The 12,323-nt window shown below is 44.5% G+C and overlaps 1 protein-coding gene across 1 annotated transcript in view; it reads left to right on the top strand.

Moving 5' to 3' along the window:
- The window catches only part of LOC146187926 (beta-galactosidase-like), a 31,287-nt gene extending 20,210 nt beyond the window's left edge, over positions 1 to 11,077 (top strand). Inside the window, exons 2-3 of the mRNA XM_084604955.1 lie at positions 3,776 to 4,048; positions 10,925 to 11,077. Coding sequence (XP_084461081.1) covers positions 3,776 to 4,048; positions 10,925 to 11,077 — 426 coding nt within the window. The remainder of the gene's footprint in view (positions 1 to 3,775; positions 4,049 to 10,924) is intronic.
- The last annotated feature ends 1,246 nt before the right edge of the window (positions 11,078 to 12,323 follow it).

The raw sequence follows: 12,323 nt of genomic DNA, 5'->3' as shown, positions 1-12,323 counted from the left end.
GAAGCCTAGACAACAGAAGCTTCGCCACCGCAATGCTTAACTAGAGTTTGCAATTCTTCCTGGCTAGCAGTACAATATCGTCTGCATACATCAAACCGGGGAGGCGCTGCTCTACCACCTTTTTGCCTAATCTATATGACAGGTTAAAACCTAGGTTACTTTCTTGTATCCTCTGTTCCAGATTTATCACATAATGTATGAATAGCAGCGGTGATAGAGGATAAGATAAGACAACCTTGTCTTAATCTTTTGCATACCTTGATTGCTTCCGTACTTCTTATCCTTTCCCATGTAATTTCTACTTTGTTATCCCGGCATATTTCCTGTAGGAACTCTGTTATCTCATAATCGATACCTTCTTTTAATATGTTTCACAGGAGTTCCCTGTTTACATGGTCGTACGGACCGTGTATGTCCAGGAAGGCCAAATAAAAATGTATATTTTCCCCTCTAGATATTTCACTGCATTGGGTAAGCACGAACAGGCTATCATCTAAGCGCCTACAATTTCTAAAGCCGTTCTGAAGTTCTCCGAGTATCTTGTTACTTTCTAACCATGCATCTTTAATTTCACCGCCTGTATGGCCAACCAGTATATAACAGATGTTATGGTAATCTGCCTGTATGATTTTATGTGTATCCGTTCTTCTTTCCCTTTATAAAGCAAATTCATTTTACTCTGCCACCAGCTGTCCGGAACTGGGGAATTGGCTTATTTGTTATGACTGTTTCGAAACCTTTTAATAACGTTTCCTTATTTCTTGGACCAAGTTCATCAATCAGCTTGATCGAAATTCCATCTATTCCTGTAGATGCGTTTTTAGGAATATTTGTGTCTGCCTTTTTCCAGTTTAGATTGGTGAGTTCTAAGCTGCTTCGTATTCTGCTATATTTTGTTGTATTTTGTGCAGGTAGTGCCATCTAGCGGCTACACTGAGAACAACCGCCATGCTGGTATGTGCTGTCGCATCCGCGGAACCGGAGACAACTTGCGCACGTCGATATTTCTGAACTTTGACATTTTTGCGCTTTAAAAGTACCTGACTAAAAGAAAAAACGCTTTTCAGCAGCTGGACAGTTCGGTCAGAAAAGCGCCTGATCGGGTCGGCCGAGATTACAAGCCTGATTACAATTAGTGTGTAACTTGTATTTGGTGCAGAGAGGAGATGCCGTACCACTGGCCACGAGGGTGGAGAAGCAAGCAAGGCAGGGCAGTTTACTATCTACTTTTTACGCTTGAGTGATTTTTAGAGACTGGCTACCGTAACAGTTTGAGCAGTGAAAGCAAGCGAACATAGCCGTTTAATGACATTGTTAGAAAGCTAAACGTAGTACACTTGCTGGTCCCATCGATCATGCATATACTCCGTTTACTGCTTGATCGTCTACTGCGCGAAGTTCTCACTCTTCGATTGGGGCTCTGTTTATGAGGATCCTCTATCCGCGTCGGATCCGTTTGCTCTATACCCTAAGGAGCTGTTGTTGGCGTTCAAGCGTCCGTATAGCATTGGCTATTTGGCGATCGGATTCCAGCTTTAGTGGCATGACTAGCCACCGGTTTGCCGTGCGGCGGTGGGTGGCGATGAGTCTCTTCAGCGGCAGAGCAGCTATCATGGAATTTCTGTGAATGGCCGCTAGCTGCCTTCGTCTCATGCTGCCGTCCTGCTGGAACGGTGGCGTAGCTGCGGAGGGAAACGCGGCTAGCTGAGTTCATGCTGGGCTCTCATTCAGCATCCAAGTTGGTCGGCAGGCCAAGGGAAAGCCCTGCCCGCTGCTGATGAAAGGCTGCGTAGCTGCGGAGTACGGTTAGGAAACGCAGTTAGCTAAGTTTAGATGCTGAACAAAGACCAACATGCGGAGCGGTCGGCAGGTCGAGGGATAGCCCTGCCCGCTACCTAGGGAACGGCGGCGTAGCTGTGGAGTACGGTTAGGAAACACAGCTAGCTGACTCTATATGTTGGACCAAAATTCCCCTCGTGCCTAAAGGTATTCATCATCATCATCATCATAATCAGCCTGATTATACCCACTGCAAGGCGAAGGCCTCTCCCATATTTCTCCACTTAACCCGGTTCTGTGCTAGCTGCATCCACTTGACCCCTGCGAACTTCTTAATCTCATCCGCCCACCTAACTTTCTGCCGCCCCCTGCTACGCTTTCCTTCCCTTGGAATCCAGTTTGTTACCCTCAGCGACCATCGGTTATCCTCTCTTCGCACTACATGTCCTGCCCATGTCCATTTCTTCTTCTTAATTTCTACTAGAATGTCGGTAACTTGAGTTATTTCTCTGACCCACTCTGCACGCTTTCTATCTCTTAATGTTACCCCTACCATTTTTCGTTCCATAGCCCTCTGAGCTGTCCTCAACCTTTCCCATGGTATTACCCAGCCGCAAACGCGTTGGTTTCCGTTGCCGAAGAGAACGGGACCCCGACGGAAGCCTGGCGGCTGGGGCGAACCTAGCTCGGGTTCTGGGGAACTCACCTTTGGCTTGAAAGAGCGGAAAGGAGATGGAGAGTAGCTATAAGCTAGTAATGCCGAAACTTGGGAAAAGACTGGTGGAACACAGGTGGAAGCGCCTAGTACGGAAAGGCCTAAAGGCTGAGTACACAACCTGAAGGGAAGAGTGCAGGAACGGTGTGAAAGCCGACCTCGGAAACGGTTAGTAGCCGGTGAATAAATCGCCAAGTACTCACGTGGGAAGTGTCCTCTGTAGGATACAAGGACCTCCAGCACTAGAGCGGACATAAGCATTGGATGGGATTAAAACGTTTCCTTTGATTCCCAGGACGCCGATGAAATGTACCTTCCAACATGCACTGCCGAGCGAAAACCGTGAGAGTATCCATCAGTGTGCGCCAGATTAGTCTGGCCACTTGCGGAGTACCTTGAAGTAGGCATGAACGTTGCGAAATCTATCTCTTCGTACTTCAACTAGAGTCGGGGTGGGGGAACCGAGCTGGGGGGACGGGGAACATCAAAAGCGGCTTCATGTAGGGAACCTCTCTCAGAAGCCGGAGATCCGGCAAACGCATTGCGGTGGTGGAATGATCCAAGGGCCGAGGACCGCATATTCGGCTAAGAGCGAGTGCTCGCCCTCTACGGAGGCCCATATGGGAGCTCGACTCGAATTGTCTGACAGTCAAATCCTACGCTGCCTACATTCCTCTCCAACTTCCCATAACCCTATCCTAATTCCTATTTCCCATTACCTTACAACCCATCCCTTCCGCTACTTCCCAGGGGAGATGCGTGGGGTCTCCCTGGGCCCGCTTCCTCGGCTGTGGGTCGTTTTAGTAGCACCTCCTCCTTTTATTTAATAACTTCCAACCAAAAACTTTTGTCTCATTGACCTATTCATTTATTTTTCGAATTGCGGGACTTTCTCTCCCCGCGATACATTAGTGGTGCGGGCGGAGTCTGACTTTGGACTCCATCTTACTTGTATGTGTGTGTGTGTGTATGTGTAATGTGAAGCCAGATCAAACAAAACGGACAACTGACACAAATCTTCGTGTTTAGCCTCGCGCCTGTAACCTCTAGCGTTTCGATTAAACATACTTATACTTGAATGGTGGAACCCAGTTTACGAAATATGCGGCTTCCGAGCGCTTTGCTTCCTTGCATGCGTTTTTGAAGTTGTAACCCAGTTTCTGCTAATGAGCAGCAAGCGCAAAAAATGCGGAAAATAAACACTCTTGTTCTTAATACCACTGCAGGGCTCCTGAAGCAAGAAGCGGAAAAAAGGCGTACTCGCTCTCAATTTTCATGCAGGGTCTCCGATACGTTCTCGTCAATAACGTTCGCATCATGAATTGGACCACCGAGGTCGTGCCAATGACAAGCAACCGAGACATTACCGAGCTGCTGAGGATAATCCGGCAGCCGGGAAACGGCACAGTTCCGGGCTTCTTCCACGGGAAGTTCACCCTGCCCCAGGGGCAAAAGGTGCTGGACACCTTCCTCGACCCTACGGGCTGGAGAAAGGGCATTGCCTTTGTCAACGGCTTCAACCTGGGTCGGTACTGGCCTGTCGCTGGTCCTCAGGCAAGTGACAAAAGATAGATGTCTTTGGAGCATCTGGAGACCTCAGTAAAGCGGCCACTTCGAACACACACACACACACACACACACACACACACACACACACACACACACACACACACACACACACACACACACACACACACACACACACACACACACACACACACACACACACACACACACACACACACACACACACACACACACACACACACACACACACACACACACACACACACACACACACACACACACACACACACACACACACACACACACACACACACACACACACACACACACACACACACACACACACACACACACACACACACACACACACACACACACACACACACACACACACACACACACACACACACACACACACACACACACACACACACACACACACACACACACACACACACACACACACACACACACACACACACACACACACACACACACACACACACACACACACACACACACACACACACACACACACACACACACACACACACACACACACACACACACACACACACACACACACACACACACACACACACACACACACACACACACACACACACACACACACACACACACACACACACACACACACACACACACACACACACACACACACACACACACACACACACACACACACACACACACACACACACACACACACACACACACACACACACACACACACACACACACACACACACACACACACACACACACACACACACACACACACACACACACACACACACACACACACACACACACACACACACACACACACACACACACACACACACACACACACACACACACACACACACACACACACACACACACACACACACACACACACACACACACACACACACACACACACACACACACACACACACACACACACACACACACACACACACACACACACACACACACACACACACACACACACACACACACACACACACACACACACACACACACACACACACACACACACACACACACACACACACACACACACACACACACACACACACACACACACACACACACACACACACACACACACACACACACACACACACACACACACACACACACACACACACACACACACACACACACACACACACACACACACACACACACACACACACACACACACACACACACACACACACACACACACACACACACACACACACACACACACACACACACACACACACACACACACACACACACACACACACACACACACACACACACACACACACACACACACACACACACACACACACACACACACACACACACACACACACACACACACACACACACACACACACACACACACACACACACACACACACACACACACACACAAATGTCACAATTCTCGGGACATAACACGCATACGCCGTGAAAGCGCAGCGTTAAGGATGCATTTAAAATATTTATTATGTGGTACTGCTGGTTCACGTTAGGTGCAAATCTGTGCTGATAACGTGAAATTTTTTGAAGCAAAAGATGCGGCTTCACCGCAACCAAACATCCGAAGGCTCCTTCTGGAATAAACGCAGGGCTTAAATTTGCTGCATGCGCTGCCATCTAAAAGTCGACGTGCACGAGCGAAATTAAATGTGAGGCGCTACTGCCGCATTTCGCGGTAGCTTTTATTTTTTTTTTTTGCCCACCCTGTAACAGCCCATCCGGGCTGTTACAGGGTGGGCAAGGTATATTTGAACAGTGCTACATATTTCCAACTCTATCTCAAAAGTGTCCAAAGAACAAGTTTTTTTTTTTTCAAATACGCGTCGGTCAGGGTTACTCCATTCAATAACTGCGTTAGGCAGAATCGAAAATTTAAACACATCAACTCTTGGCACATAGGACATCAGTGCAAAGGGATGACTAGTGCGAGATGGCAGTCTCCCGGGTGGCCGCAAGTACAAGCCGGAATCCAAATTGAATTTATTGTTATAAAGCTTGTAAAGGAGAACTTGAGCCTAGCAATTTTTATGCGAATAGCCAAAGTTGGTAGATCAGCAAGTGAAATAAGTTCTGTTGCGAATTGTGTTCTTCGATAGGGGGAAAATACCAGCCCTACTGCTAATCTCTGAACCCGTTCATGTTTGTCTATGAGATATTTCTGCTTTGGATCCCAAATTATGCCCGCGTATTCTTGATTCGGCCTTGCTATTTATTTATAAGCTTTTAGTTTGACCGCCGATGGCGCATCTCTTAGCTTTCATCGTAAGAATCCGAGTTTTCGTTGGGCTACTCCACAAATATTCTGTACATGATCACTCCAGTTCAAATCATGGAAAGTCATAACGCCTAAATATTTTAATCTATTGGAAGGTTTTATTTCAATGTTATTAATTATATACGGGAACACTAATTGGGTTTTCTTGTTCGACACAATGATAAAAATTGACTTTTAAAAATTGATTTCCATGTCCCACACCATATATACACAACTTTTAAAGAGTCGTTCAAAATTTGGGACGTTAAGCCCCACAAACGACGAACAGTCATTCAAAAGGATTTGGTCTTGCAGCCTTTATATGCAACAGAATAAAATAATCGAGCTTCGACGAGAGGGTGTATGTCCTTTACAATGTCATTTATATACAATAAAAACGATATAAGACCAACGACGAACCCTTGCTGAACACCGGATGATACTGATGATGTTGATGAGCAATCATTATCAATAACTACAAATTGTTCTTTGTTGATCAAATAAGCCTGAATCCAATTGATAATTTGCACGTCGATACCGAACTCTTGCAGCTTGTGCAAAAGTTTCGTATGACACACTCTGTCAAATGCCTTCGACAGGTCCACTGTAATCACATCAATTTGTTCTCTTGAGTTTATGGCTATCGCAAAAGCATGAGTGATTTCAAAAAGCCGTGTTATTGTTGACAGACGGCTCCAGAAGCCATGCTGCGTACTGTAAAAAAGTCGATTACCTTGAATATATTATATGCTCCAGCATTTTGCATGCACGACACGTGATATATATATGACGATAATCGGAAACATCAAATTTGTCGCTAGATTTGAAAACGGGAACAAGTCTTGTTAACAGCCAGTCACTCGGTAGAGTGCAGTCACGTAACGATGCTACGAATACCTTCTTTAAAAAATAGGAAACTCATTCACAGTACGCTTCATAAACTCATTAGGTATCTTATCAGGACCAGGTGACTTCTTTCTTTCTTTGTGCCTGCGTGTGTGTGTGTGTGTGTGTGCGTGCGTGTGTGTGTGTTTGTGGGTGTGTGTTTGTGTGTACGTGTTTGTCTGTGGTAAGCAGTGCAGATGGAGAAAGAGGAGACGAAAATCGATAGTGGTGCAGAAACATGTTTGCATTCTTATTTTCGTACAATCCTGGACGAAAGTTTCCTAGATAAGTATAACGTTATATGTCATAATCAGCACGGCTTCAGGCCGCAAAGGTCAACATCAACCGCAGTCCTTGTTCTCACGCAACTGATAAATACTGCACTGCATAATAGCAAACTGGCCATAGTAGTATATTTAGACATATCAAAAGCCTTCGATACGGTTGATCACACAATACCACAACAAAAATTAGAAGCTTACGGTTTCAGAGGGAAAATTTGTGATCTAATTAAGAGTTATTTTTCAGGACGGAAACAATATGTTGTCGTGAACAATTTAACTTCCCTACCGCAAAGCATTAGTCTAGGTGTGCCGCAGGGTTCCGTGCTTGGGCCGCTATTCTTTTCCCTGTATATTAATGACTTTCCATCAACGTTGAAATATTCAAAAGCTTTAATATATGCCGATGACACCGCATTACTTTTTACAGGAGAAAATTTCGAGGTACTTAAATGCATCATTAATGAAGAGCTTAATCAAGTTTCGCAGTGGTTTAAAAGTCATCGGCTAACCCTTAAAGGGACACTAAATAGAGAAAGGAAGTGGGTTTGCATCTATAGAATGCCAGTTCCTGATTACAAAAAGACCACTCTTACTGAAAACAGAGCTGTTATAAGGTAGTAAAGAAGAATAACAGAAATACAGGTATCGCCACCACAGCCAAACGTCCGAGGCTCGCAACTACAAATCACGTGACGCGCTAGGGTTCCCGGAGGCTGACAAATGCGAATTACGTTGCATGTTTGAATGCGGTAGTACGTTTTTGTCAAACATGATAACACGCTTTTATCATACGTAAACGACGGCGAAAAGACAACGTAAACGTTGCAAGGCAAATACAAAAATATACTTGGAGGCGCCACAGGCGCCCACTTCAGTTTTGGTTATGTTTCGGCTCAGGCATTTCGTGCGCACTCGGATAGTTTGTTTGAACCTGCAGCGCCTGGATTACGAGCTTGGAGCAGCAGATGCGCCTTGATGGTTCCCATTTGAGCATTCGGAGGCACGAGCGAGCGAAATCCGCTACCGCCGACACACTACTTCGTTCACACTTCTGCGCCAACAAATCGCCGCTGTTGCCGCTTCGACTGCGACCTGACCGCTTGACTGCAGCTACGTACGCCACGAAAAGCATACATATGCTAAGTACCGAAGGAAAAACGCATTATCATTCAATTGTTCACTAAATCATGGAACATCTGACCAACATATACTGCGTCAACAAGACCTTCAACGTGCTATTTGCAGGCGTCGTAAACAAAAGGGGCATACTTGCCGCTCATACCAAGGAGAGCGTCGATATATTGCGCTCGTCGCCCGGCGAAAAAAAGGGCCTCGGGTAAAAAGTAAAAACTAAAAATAACGAAGCATCAGAAATACATTACAAAAGATTAAAAAAAATAAATTTCTAAAAAAAAACAAAAAGAAAAACGCCAGAAGCGGTATCGAACTCGCTACTGCTTGCTCCCTAACGTTCGGCGCTAACCGCTCGGCTACGCCGCGCCTAAGGAACCTTACAAATATTTCTTGTTTTTATGTCATGGCCCCATTTACAATAAAGTGTTTCTGCTGAAGGTTTAAAAATTACAACTTCTTAATCATCGGCGCATGCTGCCTGCTCTCACGTCTTGCAACTAATGTTCTGGATGCCTATGCGCACTATATTGTGCACTGGATCCATTTTAACATGTGAAATTTCACAGCGCTGGCAAATGTAGTGGCGCCGGCACTTCGGTCATGTTCTGCTACCGTGGACGTAATTTTCGCTGAACACGGAGCTGTAGCACAAACCTTGAAGGAAAAAAGTGCGACGAAGCTTCAAAACTGACAAGCGCAACAGCGAGGACACTATTTTGCTGGTAACTAAATCTTATTTGTATGTAAACATGTCAGGAAGGGTTGCGATGACCGAGGGCTCGGTTTGTTTATACACAGTGCAAGAAGGAGCGCAAAAGCTTGAGAAACATGTAAAGTATTGTGCATTACAAGCGCTTTATGTTTTTTTTCTTCCTTTATGGGCCCATTGCTCGGTAAATTATTCTCCTCATCGTTTTATTTATTTCGGCTGAGGCCGTCATTGCGAGTACGCTGTTGCCAAGTTGGCCCTTGAAGAATGCGACGCCGTGGGCCTCGCTGGCTCGCTAGCTATCACGGAGTCTCCGCTTACGTCATAGTGTTGCGTCACTTAACTCCAACTACGTAGCTGGAGGCCACAGTTTGAATTCGACCGGCGGGAACAAGAAAAAACCTCTACTTCTTATCGCAATATCTCAGCAATTATTCGATTTTTTGCTGCCGGATATGAGGCGACAGTGTCACCAAATGTAGTTTATTAGATTTTCATACCATCTTTGACTGTCTTTAGTGTCCCTTTAATGCTGAGAAACTAAAGTACACCGTATTTCACTCGCGCAGAAAGAACATGAACTACGAACCTATAACTCTAACTATCGACAACAAGAATCTGCTGAGGGTACCCCAATACAACTATCTTGGTGTCCTGTTCACGTCAGATACGCACTGGAAAGAACAAATTAATAACATTTGCTCCAAATTACCTTATGGTTGTCATGTTTTACTAATGGCCAAGGACTGCTTTGGTCTTCCTATTTTACGCATCCTGTATTTCGCCTTTGTTCACAGTCAGTTGTCCTATTGTCTGGAAACATGGGGTGGTACATATAAAACATGCCTAGATCCTGTTTCTCACCTTCAAAAACGAGCTATTCATATGATAACTTATTCAAATAGTACATACCCCAGTAGGCCACTTTTTCAGCAGCTTCGCATCTTACCGCTATCAATGGCATATAAACTTAAGATAGCTGTAATAGCAAACACTGTAATAAAATCTAACAACCCCCTGTCCCTTAGTTTATTTAGATTACCAATGAAACAAACAAGAGCTGCAACTAACAACCTATTTAATTTACCACCTTGTTATAATATGTACGGCTGGAGACTCCTAGAATATAGCGGAGCCCATGTGTGGAATGAAGTCCCAAATGAAGTTAAGGAAAAAAATAACTTTTTGGCATCTTTAAAACACTATCTAATTTCACGGAACTGTCGGAATAAATAGATTGTGTGTTAATATTGAAGTTTTTCTGTACAACGTCTGCAGTAATATTCTACTTGGTTTTCATTTGGACCCATTACTAGCCGTAAAGGCTATGGGTCCAACCAACTGTTCGTGTACAGATTTTTAGCACAAATAAAGAAAATAAAGGCGAAAAAAAGTTTACATGATGAGGAAACGCGTGAAAAATTCTGCGATGCTCCGCTATCGAACGGACGCACACGATAAAGATTCCAGCGGATAAAGTATGTATGTCTCATCACGTATTCAGCCTCTTCAGTGAACTGGTACCACAAATGATACAATTCTTTCATAACTGGAACGCTCGAATGCCTTTTCAGGTAACGCTGTACGTTCCGGCCACCGTGTTGAAGGCGCACCCGGAGGAGAACCACGTGATTCTCTTTGAAACCGAAGGGGCAGCCACGAATCGAGCCATCAAGTTCGTGGACAAGCCGTTGCTGGATGCAGAAATAGATAAACCTAGCCCCTAAGGACACCATGCTCAAGGAAGTGCATTCCTCCACAACGACTGTACAGGAACATCGTCTTATTGCTGTACACCTGTTAAGAAAGAAAGAAAGAAAGGAAGAAAGAAAGAAAGAAAGAAAGAAAGAAAGAAAGAAAGAAAGAAAGAAAGAAAGAAAGAAAGAAAGAAAGAAAGAAAGAAAGAAAGAAAGAAAGAAAGAAAGAAAGAAAGAAAGAAAAATACACTGCTTGCCAAGAAAAACGCATTATAGTGAGCACCTCGTCATAAAACAAAGTAGAATTTTAATCTATTGACCTCAATAAATCATGCCCTAAAAGACCATCTAAAAGAGATGTACAAGCTAGCGGAATCCTAAGAATATTTAGAATAAAATGTTTAGTCATGTTTTGCAACTCGCGACTTCCGAAGGGTACTAAAACATGGAGGGTCATCTTAGTTAATTAATCTGGCGAGTTTTAGCTGGTCCTGGTTCATGTGGTTTTGGTTGAGTTCAGGAAAGTGGCTTCCTCTTTTCTCCTAAAGTTGTTGCAAGACGCTCATCAGGCCTCTGATTATTGCGTGCATGTAGGCGCCTACGTGTATCCCGTGTCCTTTTCGCTGTCTGCCTTGTATTCTTGGCGCCTTTTTTGAATAATGTCGAATCAACTCGCCCATCATACCATACTCAGTGGTCTGATTATCATTGTGAATTTGATATTTGTGGAGATGTATATCTGGTAGGTCACAGGTATTTGCTTTAATTACAACAATTTAGTTATTAATACAGGACATTATTTTTGGTAGAATCCGGAAGTGTACGCCCACCTGTAGGGTACTACAGCCTCTACCCCCTGTGGTCATTTGTAATAAAACGTTTACATAACTAGATCCCCGAAGGAATCTAAATAAAGAAAAAGAAAGTGTCATTCACTTTGTTAAGCAAGCAAGAAGTGTTCAATGCTTTGCTAATTAAAAGAGACTGTTTTTTGTTGCGCTGAATGTTTTCACTAAAAAGCGTTCTGCGCGCTCACCCTTGATGTTCCTGTATGGAACTATTTAATATTACCAGTGGCAAAATTTTCCATAGGGCCCATGTATAAAAAACGGCAGTTTTGATTGGTTAAAATTTGCATGCTTACAGAAGTAGCGGTGCCCGAGAACATTAAAGTAAGCTGTGTCTGGTTTAGTTTGGTTTGCGGGGTTTATCGTCCCAAAGCGACTCGGACTATGATGGACGCAGTAGTGGAGAACTCTGGAAATTTCTACCTCCT

Source organism: Amblyomma maculatum, chromosome 5 (assembly GCF_055883805.1).
Source record: "Amblyomma maculatum isolate TAMU_Amacu chromosome 5, ASM5588380v1, whole genome shotgun sequence".
Lineage (NCBI taxonomy): Eukaryota > Metazoa > Arthropoda > Arachnida > Ixodida > Ixodidae > Amblyomma > Amblyomma maculatum.
This window is presented reverse-complemented; position numbering and strand designations above follow the sequence as displayed.